This window comes from Ranitomeya variabilis, chromosome 4 (genome assembly GCF_051348905.1).
Source record: "Ranitomeya variabilis isolate aRanVar5 chromosome 4, aRanVar5.hap1, whole genome shotgun sequence".
In the NCBI taxonomy this organism is placed as follows: domain Eukaryota; kingdom Metazoa; phylum Chordata; class Amphibia; order Anura; family Dendrobatidae; genus Ranitomeya; species Ranitomeya variabilis.
Window position 1 is genome coordinate 274,679,618 of NC_135235.1, and position 17,809 is coordinate 274,697,426.

Below are 17,809 nucleotides of genomic sequence, written 5' to 3' on the forward strand. Positions count from 1 at the left end.
TGATACTTTGTCTTTCTCTGTCCACACTTTATTCCACCAAGTCGCTGCTTTGATGACTTGAGTGATTTTGTCCTCTACTCTGTCCTCCTCCCAAAAGATTATAAAGATGTAGCAAAGCTCAAAATGATGACAATCCATTTCTGTAGCAGCCACATTTATATTTATACAGAGTAGCGCTGGTTAACAGTGAAAACAGAAAAATGTGTTCTTGACAAATAATATACGAGTTATACACACAATGAAGCTGCGAGAAACATTTGTACTTGATGGATAATAAAAGAATTGTGTAAAAGCTGCATATTCAACTGCTCTATACACTTCTAATTGTATTAAAAGTGACAATCGTTCCCTGGATACTCTGACGCAAAGCAGACGAAGGTCCAGTTATGCGGTAAACAAGACAAGGACATGTAAATAATATTTACCTTAGTGCCTGTATATGACGGAGGTAGAATAATCACGGGCACGGCACATCCTGATACAATAGCAGAGACAAGGCGTAGAAAACACAAATAACAGCGTGCTATTCATCAAACTGAGATCTACTACATCTCAAGGACCAGAGGCTGCACCTTGTTTGCATTGGTTGAAAAAAGGTCCATCAACTTCAACCTTTCTCCACCAATTGTATTTTTTTGCCCCTACATTATCGATAACCCACAATGTTCTGTGTACTGAGGAACTCATCCGGCCCTTGTATAAAAGCTATCGGCCATTACTACCTCCTGTGGTTGGCATTCCACAGTCTGACTGTTCTAACTGTAAAGAACCCTTTCCTAAATAGCTGCCGGAATCGCCTTTCTTCCACCTGGAATAAGTGCCCCCTGATCCTTTAGTATGATCTTTGGAAGGAATAAGTAATGTGCCATCCTTTGCATTGACCATACACATATTTATACATGTAAATGAGATCTCCTCTGAGGCGCCTTTTTTTCTAAGCTAAACAAGCCCAACTTTTCCAACCTCTACCGGTAACTTTTTCACTGTCCTAGACAACCAGGGATATTACCAGTAACCTCTTCTCTGCTTTTGATCGCCAAGAATGTTTTCAGTAAATTCCTTCACTGTCCTAGACCACCAGGGTTAATACCAATAACTAGGGTTGAGCGACTTTCATTTTTTTAAGATCGAGTAGGGTTTTGGGAAACCCGATTTTGTCCAGAGTCGAGTCGAGTGCAGTCGGCCGATTATCGCTAAAAGTCGGGGATCGACCGAAACACGAAACCCAATGCAAGTCAATGGGGAAGCATAGTCGGCAGTGAGTGGAGGCCAGGAAAACACCTACAGTGCCCATTTTAATGCCAAAAACATCCATTCTTGTTTCTGAAGCTTGCCAATCTTAATTAACTGTATAATAATAGTTGGGCATAGGGAATTGGGTGAAAGTTGTGGGGGGAGTAGGGCTGGCTCAAGTTTTTCGTGGGCCCAGGAAATGCGGACTACGTCACGGCGGTGTTGCAGGGAAAGGTAAGTATTTAAAAGTTGCAAGTGCTGTGATCCTGAGCAAGCAGGGGGGGGGCCCACTCGTTCGCATTGCCACTGGCACAGGGCCCCTCAAAGTACGGCGGTGTGTTTGCATGGCGGGGGCGCCTCCCACCAGCAGCGACACTTTTGCGTACTCTGAGGGGCCCTGTGCCAGTGACGTCGCCAACGAGTATGCCCCCCCACCTGATGAAGGAACCTGCACTTTCATCTGCACCTTCCTCTTTGTCCCTGTGTAAGGTGGTATAACATGCGGGAAGGGGAACCTTACTTTCAGCAGGGACAGATTCTGGCTGTGTAGAGTACAAGGGGAATGTAGTGGTCTAGGTCAATGTACCAGCAGACTCATTTAGCAGTGGCTGGGCAATGGGCAGGATGAGGAGGAAACAGATATAGGGCCAAAGAATAAAGTAGGCTACATGCAGTTCAAAATTGGTAACAGGACTAAACAGGCGGCATTGCTTTGTTCAGTGGAGTAGCAAACCCAAGAGCAGCAGACACTGTTTCAAGGGCCTAACCACACTAGTAGGCCAAATGCAGTTTAATATCTGATAGTATAGGGCGAAAGCCAGAATGTGGAAGCTCAGCTTTGTTCAGTTGAGGACAACACCAGGGAGGGGCAGACACCTTTAGTAGGCCGGAAAAGCCTATTGCATTTTTTAAAATGGTAATTTGGAGCAGAAGGTTGAAGCTCAGCTTTATTTACTTGAGGGCAACACCAGGGAGGGGCAGAAGCCGTTAGTAGGCCCTAACCACCATTTTTTTTTTTTAAACCACATAATGAGAGCCGGAAGGTTGAAGCTCAGCTTTATTTAGTTGAGGACAACACCAGGGAGGGGCACACAGACAGACACCTTTAGTAGGCCTGAAAAGCCTATTGCATTTTTCAAAATGGTAATTTGGAGCAGAAGGTTGAAGCTCAGCTTTATTTAGTTGAGGGCAACACCAGGGAGGGGCAGAAGCCGTTAGTAGGCCCTAACCACCATTTTTTTTTTAAAACCACATAATGAGAGCCGGAAGGTTGAAGCTCAGCTTTATTTAGTTGAGGACAACACCAGGGAGGGGCAGAAGCCGTTAGTAGGCCCTAACCACCATTTTTTTTTTTTAAACCACATAATGAGAGCCGGAAGGTTGAAGCTCTGCTTTATTTAGTTGAGGACAACACCAGGGAGGGGCACACAGACAGACACCTTTAGTAGGCCTGAAAAGCCTATTGCATTTTTCAAAATGGTAATTTGGAGCAGAAGGTTGAAGCTCAGCTTTATTTACTTGAGGGCAACACCAGGGAGGGGCAGAAGCCGTTAGTAGGCCCTAACCACCATTTTTTTTTTAAAACCACATAATGAGAGCCGGAAGGTTGAAGCTCAGCTTTATTTAGTTGAGGACAACACCAGGGAGGGGCAGAAGCCGTTAGTAGGCCCTAACCACCATTTTTTTTTTTTAAACCACATAATGAGAGCCGGAAGGTTGAAGCTCTGCTTTATTTAGTTGAGGACAACACCAGGGAGGGGCACACAGACAGACACCTTTAGTAGGCCTGAAAAGCCTATTGCATTTTTCAAAATGGTAATTTGGAGCAGAAGGTTGAAGCTCAGCTTTATTTAGTTGAGGGCAACACCAGGGAGGGGCAGAAGCCGTTAGTAGGCCCTAACCACCATTTTTTTTTTAAAACCACATAATGAGAGCCGGAAGGTTGAAGCTCAGCTTTATTTAGTTGAGGACAACACCAGGGAGGGGCAGAAGCCGTTAGTAGGCCCTAACCACCATTTTTTTTTTTTAAACCACATAATGAGAGCCGGAAGGTTGAAGCTCAGCTTTATTTAGTTGAGGACAACACCAGGGAGGGGCACACAGACAGACACCTTTAGTAGGCCTGAAAAGCCTATTGCATTTTTCAAAATGGTAATTTGGAGCAGAAGGTTGAAGCTCAGCTTTATTTAGTTGAGGGCAACACCAGGGAGGGGCAGAAGCCGTTAGTAGGCCCTAACCACCATTTTTTTTTTAAAACCACATAATGAGAGCCGGAAGGTTGAAGCTCAGCTTTATTTAGTTGAGGACAACACCAGGGAGGGGCAGAAGCCGTTAGTAGGCCCTAACCACCATTTTTTTTTTTTAAACCACATAATGAGAGCCGGAAGGTTGAAGCTCTGCTTTATTTAGTTGAGGACAACACCAGGGAGGGGCACACAGACAGACACCTTTAGTAGGCCTGAAAAGCCTATTGCATTTTTCAAAATGGTAATTTGGAGCAGAAGGTTGAAGCTCAGCTTTATTTAGTTGAGGGCAACACCAGGGAGGGGCAGAAGCCGTTAGTAGGCCCTAACCACCATTTTTTTTTTAAAACCACATAATGAGAGCCGGAAGGTTGAAGCTCAGCTTTATTTAGTTGAGGACAACACCAGGGAGGGGCAGAAGCCGTTAGTAGGCCCTAACCACCATTTTTTTTTTTTAAACCACATAATGAGAGCCGGAAGGTTGAAGCTCTGCTTTATTTAGTTGAGGACAACACCAGGGAGGGGCACACAGACAGACACCTTTAGTAGGCCTGAAAAGCCTATTGCATTTTTCAAAATGGTAATTTGGAGCAGAAGGTTGAAGCTCAGCTTTATTTAGTTGAGGGCAACACCAGGGAGGGGCAGAAGCCGTTAGTAGGCCCTAACCACCATTTTTTTTTTAAAACCACATAATGAGAGCCGGAAGGTTGAAGCTCAGCTTTATTTAGTTGAGGACAACACCAGGGAGGGGCAGAAGCCGTTAGTAGGCCCTAACCACCATTTTTTTTTTTAAAACCACATAATGAGAGCCGGAAGGTTGAAGCTCAGCTTTATTTAGTTGAGGACAACACCAGGGAGGGGCAGAAGCCGTTAGTAGGCCCTAACCACCATTTTTTTTTTTAAAACCACATAATGAGAGCCGGAAGGTTGAAGCTCAGCTTTATTTAGTTGAGGACAACACCAGGGAGGGGCACACAGACAGACACCTTTAGTAGGCCTGAAAAGCCTATTGCATTTTTTAAAATGGTAATTTGGAGCAGAAGGTTGAAGCTCAGCTTTATTTAGTTGAGGGCAACACCAGGGAGGGGCAGAAGCCGTTAGTAGGCCCTAACCACCATTTTTTTTTTTTAAACCACATAATGAGAGCCGGAAGGTTGAAGCTCAGCTTTATTTAGTTGAGGGCAACACCAGGGAGGGGCAGAAGCCGTTAGTAGGCCCTAACCAAAGTTGAAGGCCAAATGCAGTTTAATTTCTGATACTATAGGCCGAAAGCCAGAAGGTGGAAGTTCCGATTTAGACAGTGGAGGACAATTTGAATTAGGGACTGCAGACAGACTTAGTAGGCTGTCCCCTGTGGACCATGCATCCACCACATTAACCCATTGCGCCGTAATGGACACGTAATCTTCCGTGGCCATGCCTACAGGTCCATGCGTCTGTTGTCAGGTGCACCTTTGTACTCACAGATTGCCAGAGTGCATGGACAATGCGGTCTTCTACATGCTGGTGGAGGGTTGGGATGGCTTTTCTCGCAAAAGAAGTGTCGACTGGTTAGCTTGTAGCGTGGTACAGCGTAGTCCATCATGGCCTTATTAATAGTAAATAAAATATATAACTAGGCTCTATGAACTTTTAAATAGGTTCCAGGGGTACACGGGCAGCATTGGTGTGGTCAGTGGAGGAGTATTGCAAGTAGGGGCTGCAGACAGGCTATCAAAGGCCTAAAATAACAAACAGTAGGCAGTCATGGCAGTTTTACATCGGTTACATGGATACACAGGCAGGCACTCCAGGCAGCATTGTGGTCAGTGGAGGAGTATTGCAAGTAGGGGCCGCAGACAGGCTATCAAAGGCCTAAAATAACAAACAATAGGCTCATGGCAGTTTTACAGCGGTTACATGGATACACGGGCAGGCAGCTTGGTGGTCAGTGGAGGAGTATTTAAAGTAGGGACCGCAGACAGGCTTCAAAGGCCTAACATAAGAAAATGGGCTGGCTGTAGGCACTTTATAATTGGTTCCAGGGGTACACGGGCAGCAGTGGTCTGGTCAGTGGAGGAGTATTTAAAGTAGGGACCGCAGACAGGCTATCAAAGGCCTAACATAACAAACAATAGGCTCATGGCAGTTTCACAGCGGTTACATGGATACACGGGCAGGCAGCTTGGTGGTCAGTGGAGGAGTATTGCAAGTAGGGGCTGCAGACAGGCTATCAAAGGCCTAAAATAACAAACAGTAGGCAGTCATGGCAGTTTTACATCGGTTACATGGATACACAGGCAGGCACTCCAGGCAGCATTGTGGTCAGTGGAGGAGTATTGCAAGTAGGGGCCGCAGACAGGCTATCAAAGGCCTAAAATAACAAACAATAGGCTCATGGCAGTTTTACAGCGGTTACATGGATACACGGGCAGGCAGCTTGGTGGTCAGTGGAGGAGTATTTAAAGTAGGGACCGCAGACAGGCTTCAAAGGCCTAACATAAGAAAATGGGCTGGCTGTAGGCACTTTATAATTGGTTCCAGGGGTACACGGGCAGCAGTGGTCTGGTCAGTGGAGGAGTATTTAAAGTAGGGACCGCAGACAGGCTATCAAAGGCCTAACATAACAAACAATAGGCTCATGGCAGTTTCACAGCGGTTACATGGATACACGGGCAGGCAGCTTGGTGGTCAGTGGAGGAGTATTGCAAGTAGGGGCTGCAGACAGGCTATCAAAGGCCTAAAATAACAAACAGTAGGCAGTCATGGCAGTTTTACATCGGTTACATGGATACACAGGCAGGCACTCCAGGCAGCATTGTGGTCAGTGGAGGAGTATTGCAAGTAGGGGCCGCAGACAGGCTATCAAAGGCCTAAAATAACAAACAATAGGCTCATGGCAGTTTTACAGCGGTTACATGGATACACGGGCAGGCAGCTTGGTGGTCAGTGGAGGAGTATTTAAAGTAGGGACCGCAGACAGGCTTCAAAGGCCTAACATAAGAAAATGGGCTGGCTGTAGGCACTTTATAATTGGTTCCAGGGGTACACGGGCAGCAGTGGTCTGGTCAGTGGAGGAGTATTTAAAGTAGGGACCGCAGACAGGCTATCAAAGGCCTAACATAACAAACAATAGGCTCATGGCAGTTTCACAGCGGTTACATGGATACACGGGCAGGCAGCTTGGTGGTCAGTGGAGGAGTATTGCAAGTAGGGGCTGCAGACAGGCTATCAAAGGCCTAAAATAACAAACAGTAGGCAGTCATGGCAGTTTTACATCGGTTACATGGATACACAGGCAGGCACTCCAGGCAGCATTGTGGTCAGTGGAGGAGTATTGCAAGTAGGGGCCGCAGACAGGCTATCAAAGGCCTAAAATAACAAACAATAGGCTCATGGCAGTTTTACAGCGGTTACATGGATACACGGGCAGGCAGCTTGGTGGTCAGTGGAGGAGTATTTAAAGTAGGGACCGCAGACAGGCTTCAAAGGCCTAACATAAGAAAATGGGCTGGCTGTAGGCACTTTATAATTGGTTCCAGGGGTACACGGGCAGCAGTGGTCTGGTCAGTGGAGGAGTATTTAAAGTAGGGACCGCAGACAGGCTATCAAAGGCCTAACATAACAAACAATAGGCTCATGGCAGTTTCACAGCGGTTACATGGATACACGGGCAGGCAGCTTGGTGGTCAGTGGAGGAGTATTGCAAGTAGGGGCTGCAGACAGGCTATCAAAGGCCTAAAATAACAAACAGTAGGCAGTCATGGCAGTTTTACATCGGTTACATGGATACACAGGCAGGCACTCCAGGCAGCATTGTGGTCAGTGGAGGAGTATTGCAAGTAGGGGCCGCAGACAGGCTATCAAAGGCCTAAAATAACAAACAATAGGCTCATGGCAGTTTTACAGCGGTTACATGGATACACGGGCAGGCAGCTTGGTGGTCAGTGGAGGAGTATTTAAAGTAGGGACCGCAGACAGGCTTCAAAGGCCTAACATAAGAAAATGGGCTGGCTGTAGGCACTTTATAATTGGTTCCAGGGGTACACGGGCAGCAGTGGTCTGGTCAGTGGAGGAGTATTTAAAGTAGGGACCGCAGACAGGCTATCAAAGGCCTAAAATAACAAACAATAGGCTCATGGCAGTTTCACAGCGGTTACATGGATACACGGGCAGGCAGCTTGGTGGTCAGTGGAGGAGTATTGCAAGTAGGGGCCGCAGACAGGCTATCAAAGGCCTAAAATAACAAACAATAGGCTCATGGCAGTTTTACAGCGGTTACATGGATACACAGGCAGCTTGGTGGTGAGTGGAGGAGTAGTGCAAGGAGTGTCTGTCCCAGTACTCCCAAAATATAAATAGATGTTAATGTCTCGCAAAACAACCAAAACAAAAAAAAAAGGTGGCATACTTAGGTACAGGGGTGGGCTCATCTACTGAGTTTCTGACATAGTAATTTGGCAGTAACTATTTAATGGTGCCAATATAGGACACAGACACAGACTACTTTAAGTTGCATCATAGATGTCTACAAATTTGTATTGTCAGTGCCAGACATTGAATGATGTCAGCGAATAGACTAAAGATTGGTGGAGCTGTGCGACATAATTTTGCACGTGGTAGAGCACATTTTGAGCTGGGGTAGGGGGGAACTCTCTTGAGGCCGGCGGGACCGCCCCAGGGCCCCTCATGTTACAACGGTGTGTCTGACGTTGGGTGCGCACCACCACCGCCAGAGACACTACATTGTACTATGAGGGACCCAGTAGCAATGCCGTCAACCAAAAGCGAGCACACCCACCTCTTCAGACAAACAGCAGTCTCACGGGTGCTTGCGCCAAGTCGCGATACCACGGCCCCGTGTGGGGAGTTTTGCCATTTAGGGAGGTGTAAACATGTCGTATGCTGTACAATCAGCTGCAGCAAATTAGACATTAGAAAAGTAATTCACAGGCAAGAGCTTTTCATAGGAAAGCTAGGTGTCGGCCGGGCAAGGTGGGGCAAAAGATTTCGAAATCCAGTTGTGGTTCATTTTAATGAATGTTAGATCGTCAACATTTTGGGTAGCCAGACGAGTCCTTTTTTCGGTTAATATTGAACCTGCAGCACTGAATACTCTTTCTGATAGGACACTTGCTGCCGGGCAAGCAAGCTCCTGCAATGCATATTCTGCCAATTCTGGCCAGGTGTCTAATTTGGAGGCCCAGTAATCAAATGGGAATGACGGTTGAGGGAGAACATCGATAAGGGATGAAAAATAGTTAGTAACCATACTGGACAAATGTTGTCTCCTGTCACTTTCAATTGATGCAGCAGTACCTGTCCTGTCTGCGGTCATAGCAAAATCACTCCACAACCTGGTCAGAAAACCCCTCTGTCCAATGCCACTTCTGATGTGTGCACCCCTAACACTCCTAGTCTGCTGCCCCCTGGAGCTCGTGTGAGAACGATCACGTGCGCTGTGTGCTGGGAATGCCTGAAGCAAACGGTCAACAAGAGTTGATTGTTTGGTTGCTAATATTAGTTCCAAGTTCTCATGTGGCATAATATTTTGCAATTTGCCTTTATAGCGTGGATCAAGGAGGCAGGCCAACCAGTAATCGTCATCGTTCATCATTTTCGTAATGCGTGTGTCCCTTTTTAGGATACGTAAGGCATAATCCGCCATGTGGGCCAAAGTTCCAGTTGTCAAATCTCCGGTTGTGATTGGTTGAGGGGCAGTTGCAGGCAAATCTACGTCACTTGTGTCCCTCAAAAAACCAGAACCCGGCCGTGACACGCAACCAAATTCCTGTGCCCCCGGGAAAGGTTCGGCATTAAAAATATACTCATCCCCATCATCCTCCTCGTCCTCCACCTCCTCTTCGCCCGCTACCTCGTCCTGTACACTGCCCTGACCAGACAATGGCTGACTGTCATCAAGGCTTTCCTCTTCCTCTGGTGCAGACGCCTGCTCCTTTATGTGCGTCAAACTTTGCATCAGCAGACGCATTAGGGGGATGCTCATGCTTATTACGGCGTTGTCTGCACTAACCAGCCGTGTGCATTCCTCAAAGCACTGAAGGACTTGACACATGTCTTGTATCTTAGACCACTGCACACCTGACAACTCCATGTCTGCCATCCTACTGCCTGCCCGTGTATCCTCCCACAAATAAATAACAGCACGCCTCTGTTCGCACAGTCTCTGAAGCATGTGCAGTGTTGAGTTCCACCTTGTTGCAACGTCTATGATTAGGCGATGCTGGGGAAGGTTCAAAGACCGCTGATAGGTCTGCATACGGCTGGCGTGTACAGGCGAACGTCGGATATGTGAGCAAAGTGCACGCACTTTGAGGAGCAGGTCGGAGAACCCAGGATAAGTTTTCAATAAGCACTGCACCACCAGGTTTAAGGTGTGAGCCAGGCAAGGAATGTGTTTCAGTTGGGAAAGGGAGATGGCAGCCATGAAATTCCTTCCGTTATCACTCACTACCTTGCCTGCCTCAAGATCTACTGTGCCCAGCCACGACTGCGTTTCTTGTTGCAAGAACTCGGACAGAACTTCCGCGGTGTGTCTATTGTCGCCCAAGCACTTCATAGCCAATACAGCCTGCTGACGCTTGGCAGTAGCTGGCCCATAATGGGACAACTGGTGTGCAACAGTGTCATCTGCCGATGGAGTGGTTGGCAGACTGCGTTCTGTGGAAGAGCTGTAGCTTCTGCAGGAGGACGAGGAGGAGGAGGAGGAGGGGGTGCGAACGCCTACAGCCAACTGTTTCCTAGACCGTGGGCTAGGCACAACTGTCCCTAAATTGATGTCGCCTGTGGACCCTGCATCCACCACATTCACCCAGTGTGCCGTGATGGACACATAACGTCCCTGGCCATGCCTACTGGTCCATGCATCTGTAGTCAGGTGCACCTTTGTACTCACAGATTGCCTGAGTGCATGGACGATGCGCTGTTTAACATGCTGGTGCAGGGCTGGGATGGCTTTTCTGGAAAAAAAGTGTCGACTGGGTAGCTCGTATCGTGGTTCAGCGTACTCCATCAGGGCTTTGAAAGCTTCGCTTTCAACTAACCGGTAGGGCATCATCTCTAACGAGATTAGTCTAGCTATGTGGGCGTTAAAACCCTGTGTACGCGGATGCGAGGATAAGTACTTCCTTTTTCTAACCAGAGTCTCATGTAGGGTGAGCTGGACTGGAGAGCTGGAGATCGTGGAACTTTCGGGTGTGCCGGTGTACATGGCAGACTGAGAGACGGTTGGAGACGGTATTGTTTCCGCCGGTGCCCTAGATGCAATATTTCCTCCTACAAAACTGGTGATTCCCTGACCCTGACTGCTTTTGGCTGGCAAAGAAACCTGCACAGATACTGCCTGTGGTGCGGAAAATGGTGGCCTTACAGTGACGGAAGGGATGTTGCGTTGCTGACTAGCTTCATTGGCCGAGGGTGCTACAACCTTGAGGGACGTTTGGTAGTTAGTCCAGGCTTGAAAATGCATGGTGGTTAAGTGTCTATGCATGCAACTAGTATTTAGACTTTTCAGATTCTGACCTCTGCTTAAGCTAGTTGAACATTTTTGACAGATGACTTTGCGCTGATCAGTTGGATGTTGTTTAAAAAAATGCCAGACTGCACTCTTCCTAGACTCGGATCCCTTTTCAGGGATTGCAGACTGAGCTTTAACCGGATGGCAACGCTGTGCTCCAACAGGTTTTGGCTTTGACACGCGTTTTGGGCCAGATACGGGCCCGGCAGATGTAACCTGTTGCGATGTTGATGCCTGCTGCGGCCCCTCCTCCACCTCCGCTTCTGAACTACTGCCGCCTGCACCCTGTTCCCCCAATGGCTGCCAATCGGGGTCAATAACTGGGTCATCTATTACCTCCTCTTCGAGCTCGTGTGCAACTTCGTCTGTGTCACTGTGTCGGTCGGTGGTATAGCGTTCGTGGCGGGGCAACATAGTCTCATCAGGGTCTGATTGTGGATCTGTACCCTGAGAGGGCAATGTGGTGGTCTGAGTCAAAGGAGCAGCATAGTACTCTGGCTGTGGCTGTGCATCAGTGCACTCCATGTCAGAATATACTTGTAATGGGCATGGCCTGTTAAATGTTTCACTTTCTAAGCCAGGGACGGTATGTGTAAAGAGCTCCATGGAGTGACCCGTTGTGTCGCCTGCTGCATCCTTCTCTCTTGTTGTAGTTTTTGCTGAGGAGGACAAGGAAGCGACTTGTCCCTGACCGTGAACATCCACAAGCGACGCGCTGCTTTTACATTTACCAGTTTCGGAAGAGGAGGCAAAAGAGCTAGAGGCTGAGTCTGCAATGTAAGCCAAAACTTGCTGTTGCTGCTCCGCCTTTAAAAGCGGTTTTCCTACTCCCAGAAAAGAGAGCGTTCGAGGCCTTGTGTAGCCTGACGACGAAACTGGCTCCACAGCTCCAGACTTAGGTGGAATATTTTTATCCCCACGACCACCTGATGCTCCTCTACCACTACCATCATTACCAGCTGACAATGAACGCCCACGACGACCTCTTGCACCAGACTTCCTCATTGTTTTAAAATCTTAACCAAAGTAACTTTATTTGTTGCTGTCAAACAACTTACACGGTGAGCTATAACTTCAGTATGATTTCAATATCCCTTAACAGGTTGGTGAGACCACAAGGAAAATCAGGCACAATGTTACACACTCTGTTTTCTGTGGCACAAAATCACAGAGATGACACACACGCAGGACTGTCACTCAAGCACTAATGTCAATATTAATCTCCCACCTAATTTATTTTTTTTTTTTTCTCAGGGAGACTTTAGAAACCAAATAATATTAAAAAAAAAAAAAAAAAAAGGCTTTCTATGGCCCACAATTAGAGAGAGAGAGGTGGCACACCCAGGAGTCAAGACTGGCACACAAGCTGAGAGGGCAATATTACTCTCCCACTGTTTTTTTATGTATTTTTTGTTTTTTCAGGGAGACTTTAGAAACCCAATAATATTTTTTTAAAAAAATAAATAGGCTTTCTATGGCCCACTGAATGAGAGGGAGAGAGGTGGCACACCCAGGAGTCAAGACTGGCACACAAGCTGAAAGGGCAATATTACTCTCCCACTGTTTTTTTAGGTTTTTTTTTTTTTTCAGGGAGACTTTAGAAACCCAATAATATTTAAAAAAAAAAATAAATAGGCTTTCTATGGCCCACTGAATGAGAGGGAGAGAGGTGGCACACCCAGGAGTCAAGACTGGCACACAAGCTGAAAGGGCAATATTACTCTCCCACTGTTTTTTTAGGTTTTTTTTTTTTTTTTCAGGGAGACTTTAGAAACCCAATAATATTTTAAAAAAAAAATAAATAGGCTTTCTATGGCCCACTGAATGAGAGGGAGAGAGGTGGCACACCCAGGAGTCAAGACTGGCACACAAGCTGAAAGGGCAATATTACTCTCCCACTGTTTTTTTAGGTTTTTTTTTTTTTTTCAGGGAGACTTTAGAAACCCAATAATATTTAAAAAAAAAAATAAATAGGCTTTCTATGGCCCACTGAATGAAAGGGAGAGAGGTGGCACACCCAGGAGTCAAGACTGGCACACAAGCTGAAAGGGCAATATTACTCTCCCACTGTTTTTTTATGTATTTTTTGTTTTTTCAGGGAGACTTTAGAAACCCAATAATATTTTTAAAAAAAAATAAATAGGCTTTCTATGGCCCGCTGAATGAGAGGGAGAGAGGTGGCACACCCAGGAGTCAAGACTGGCACACAAGCTGAAAGGGCAATATTATTCTCCCACTGTTTTTTTAGGTTTTTTTTTTTTTTTTCAGGGAGAATTAGAAACCAAATAATATTAAAAAAAAAAAATAAATAGGCTTTCTATGGCCCACTGAATGAGAGGGAGAGAGGTGGCACACCCAGGAGTCAAGACTGGCACACAAGCTGAAAGGGCAATATTACTCTCCCACTGTTTTTTTAGGTTTTTTTTTTTTTTTCAGGGAGACTTTAGAAACCAAATAATATTAAAAAAAAAAAAAAAAAAAAAAAAAATAGGCTTGCTATAGCCCACTGAATGAGAGATAGCACACACAGCAGTGGCACACAAGCCCTGACTGAGGCCAATATTTTTCTCCCACTGATTGATGTAGTGTTTTTGTGTTGAGGTAGAATTTAGAACACAAATCACGGAAAAAATAAATAGGCTTTCTATGGCCCACTGAATGAAAGGGAGAGAGGTGGCACACCCAGGAGTCAAGACTGGCACACAAGCTGAAAGGGCAATATTACTCTCCCACTGTTTTTTTATGTATTTTTTGTTTTTTCAGGGAGACTTTAGAAACCCAATAATATTTTTTAAAAAAAATAAATAGGCTTTCTATGGCCCACTGAATGAGAGGGAGAGAGGTGGCACACCCAGGAGTCAAGACTGGCACACAAGCTGAAAGGGCAATATTACTCTCCCACTGTTTTTTTAGGTTTTTTTTTTTTTTCAGGGAGACTTTAGAAACCAAATAATATTAAAAAAAAAAAAAAAAAATAGGCTTGCTATAGCCCACTGAATGAGAGATAGCACACACAGCAGTGGCACACAAGCCCTGACTGAGGCCAATATTTTTCTCCCACTGATTGATGTAGTGTTTTTGTGTTGAGGTAGATTTTAGAACACAAATCACGGAAAAAATAAATAGGCTTTCTATGGCCCACTCAGTGAGAGATGGCACACACAGGGATGGCACTGTAGCAGAAATGCCAATCTTAATCTCCCACAAAAAAAAAAAAAAAAAAAAAAAAAAACTGTCCTACAATTACTATCTCCCTGCAGTAATGTAAGCCAGGTATGGCAGGCAGCAATAGGAGTGGACTGATGCACAAATTAAATAAAAAGTGTGGACAAACAAAAAAGATAGCTGTGCAGAAAGGAAGGAACAAGAGGATATGTGCTTTGAAAAAAGCAGTTGGTTTCCACAGTGGCGTACACACAGCAATACAGCTATCACGGAGCCTTCTAGGGCAGCCCAATGAGCTACAGCGCTGAGGGGAAAAAAAAAAAAAATAGCTTCCACAGTCCCTGCACACCGAAGGTGGTGTTGGACAGTGGAAATCGCTGCAGCACAAGCGGTTTGGTGGTTAGTGGACCCTGCCTAACGCTCTCCCTGCTTCTGACGAAGCGGCAGCAACCTCTCCCTAAGCTCAGATCAGCAGCAGTAAGATGGCGGTCGGCGGGAACGCCCCTTTATAGCCCCTGTGACGCCGCAGACAGCAAGCCAATCACTGCAATGCCCTTCTCTAAGATGGTGGGGACCAGGATCTATGTCATCACGCTGCCCACACTCTGCGTTCACCTTCATTGGCTGAGAAATGGCGCTTTTCGCGTCATTGAAACGCGACTTTGGCGCGAAAGTCGCGTACCGCATGGCCGACAAGCACAGGGGTCGGATCGGGTTTCATGAGACGCCGACTTAGCCAAAAGTCGGCGACTTTTGAAAATGATCGACCCGTTTCGCTCAACCCTACCAATAACCTTTTCACTGTCCTAGACCACCAGGGTTGTAACCAGAACCTTTTCCCTTCCTTAGATCTTCAGGGTTGGCACTAATAACCTCTACTCTGCCTTTGACAACCTTGGATGTAGACAATTGGGTTGATCGAATAGCTTTGGATAACTGCTTATCCGAATAGCTATAGCGCTTTGATCAACCCTAGTAAAAAACTGTCCTAGATCAGTAGGGATATTACAACTAACCTCTTTTAAAATTTTCTTTTATAGCCCCGTGTTCCTCCTTCATTTATAATGCTTTTGGTCTGAAGAGACATCACAGAATAAGAACATCTTTTCACTGAAAACAGGGCACTTTGGAATTGGCCAAATTTAATTCGGGCTGAATCAAATCTGCCTAAGGCCGGAGACACACTGGTGCGAGATACGGCCGAGTCTCGGTGGTTAAAAGCAAGCTGTGGCACCGGCACTCCGGAGCGGAGCGTGCGGCTCCATGTATTGCTATGCAGCTGCACGCTCCGCTCCGGAATGCCGGTGCCACAGCTTGCTTTTAACCAGCGAGACTCGGCCGTATCTCGCACCAGTGTGTCTCCGGCCTTAAATAAAGTTCAGGACACTCGCTCCTGTCTAGCTATGAGATATATATTGGGAAATATAGTAGGAGTTGTAATAAAATACCTTTCAAGTTCTGGATCTCCGTAGAATGCGGTTGAACATTTCACAGCATAGACCGACCACCACTTCTTGTGCCTCACTTTGTACACTTTCCCAAATCCGCCCAGAGCTATAGGAATCCACTCATTCTCAAAGTCCTCCTTCTTAAACTGAGTCAGGTTGCTAGTTCTCTCTTCCCCGTCCACAGCCATGTTACTGAGGTGTCCTCCTGGCACATTTGTTAGGACTCGTGTGTCAGACTGCAACTTCAGATTTTTTAAAGAGTTCCTCTTCCTGGATTGAGAATGACGGCGTTACACAGAGAGGGAGGGAACGTGTAATGTGTAATGCAGGTGGAATTCCGTCCTATAGTGTCTTGTATATACCAGTTTCACAACTTCAGGTATGTTATGTCAGGACAGAATGAAGCCATTAAAACAGCAGTAGTTCTCTAATCCCTACATGGGGAAACCTTTGAAGTACAGAAAGATGAGTCACGGTTTATTTATCTTACAAGAGGTTGTGTTACTTTCTCTTATTTTAGAGTTTTACTTTGTTTTTGTTTTCATAAGGTTATGAACAGTTGAGGTTGGCCAACGGGTGGCCAAGGTATGGCTAAAATGCACTCAAAGACCTTGTGGGGGTCAAGCAAGTGTCCACGATTTTCAAATAGATCATGTTAGATTAATTGGTAAGTGTTAATAACTACACATTTTAGCATGTTTCACTTCCAGCTTTCTGAGTTCTACTGGCCACCCTATTTGTTTATAGCCCTAACAGGTGCATACCTTTCATATGTTCTCTTCATTTAGATAACAAGTCAAGGATATTGGCTTTTACAGATTTAATGAAAAAATCTATCCACAGCTCATTTCTAATATGGAATATCCAAATGAATGACAGAAGTGGTGCCCCTGAAGAAACTGGTAACAGCGAAACTCAGTGTCTGACTTTGCGTTCAGTCTACGCTAGAGATGAGATAACCCAAGAGTACCCGAGAGAGAGAACCAAAGTTCGGGTCCCCATTGACTTCTATCCGGTTCAGGATCAAGTTCAGGTATAGTTATGGTACGCAAATAAAGCTTGTTCGAAACCCAAACATACACAGGTCCGCTTATGCCTAGTGTATGCCAATGAATTTTTATGTTGAAGGCACTTTTTTAATGATGGCTTTTTTACGTTTTTGTAATTAAAGGCTTTTTATTTCACATTACTGAATAATCTTCTACAATGCACTCAAAGACTGTTGTCAAGCAAGCCTATACAATTTTCAAATAGATTAGTAAAGATTAATTGGTAGTTGCAACTCTAACAGGTCATCTATATGGGGAGAGCAGACGAGCAGTATGCACAAGACTAGGATATTGGCTATTACAGACTGAATTAATAATGAAATGTTCTCCCAGCTCCTTTCTGATATGGAAGATCCACAAGAATGAAGGAAACTGTGCCCCTGAAGAAGCAAGAGACAACAAAACTCTGGGCAGGGCTTTGCGATCAGTGTTTGCTACTGAATTTCTATGTTGAAGGCCCTTTTTTCAGGATGGCTCTTTAAGTTATTGTATTTAAAGGTTTTTTATTTCACATAAAAGGATATACTTCTACAGTACAATGCACTCAAATGTTTTCTTGCCTAATAAGGCTTCACGCATTCAAATCACTAAAGATTGATTGGTAATTGATTGCTTATTATAATAACCCTAATGGAGAGAACATATAAACTGTATGCACAAGATCAGGATATTGACTATTACAGACGGAATTACAATAGTATCCAAAGCCCCTTTCTAATATGGAATGTCCAGGAGCAAAAAGGAAACAAAGCTCCTGAAGAAGCTGGTGACAGCGAAACCTAGTGTTGAGCTTTGTGATCAGTGTGTGCCACTTAATTTTTATGCTGAAGTCACTATTTATTTTAAATGTATTTGTATGTATTTGGAATTTAAGGCTATTTCGTGCACATTACTGGATGGACTACTTTCTACTTTTTTTCATGGGATAAGTGTGGCACTGTTTCATGAATGGAGTTTTGGTGCTGCTGGTGAGAAATGGATTCCAAAGGAATAAAAACTATAAAAATAACTTCTATTTCTCCTTCCTTATGGATCTGCTTTCGGTTTTGGGTCAGGCTGAGGAAAATCTCTCCATGTGGTATAATTACTGCACATTCTTCGCAATGTCTGCTTATAGTACTCATAGGTTGCAACAGAGACAAGCATGGTTATAAT

The 17,809-nt window shown here is 45.4% G+C and overlaps 1 protein-coding gene across 1 annotated transcript in view; it reads right to left on the minus strand.

Annotated features, from left to right (window-relative positions):
• Window positions 1-15,864, minus strand: part of ANKK1 (ankyrin repeat and kinase domain containing 1) — an 82,213-nt gene extending 66,349 nt beyond the window's left edge. Inside the window, exon 1 of the mRNA XM_077249977.1 lies at window positions 15,606-15,864. Within this exon, the coding sequence (XP_077106092.1) occupies window positions 15,606-15,793 (188 nt within the window). The 5' untranslated portion in view covers window positions 15,794-15,864. The remainder of the gene's footprint in view (window positions 1-15,605) is intronic.
• Window positions 15,865-17,809: the final 1,945 nt, after the last annotated feature.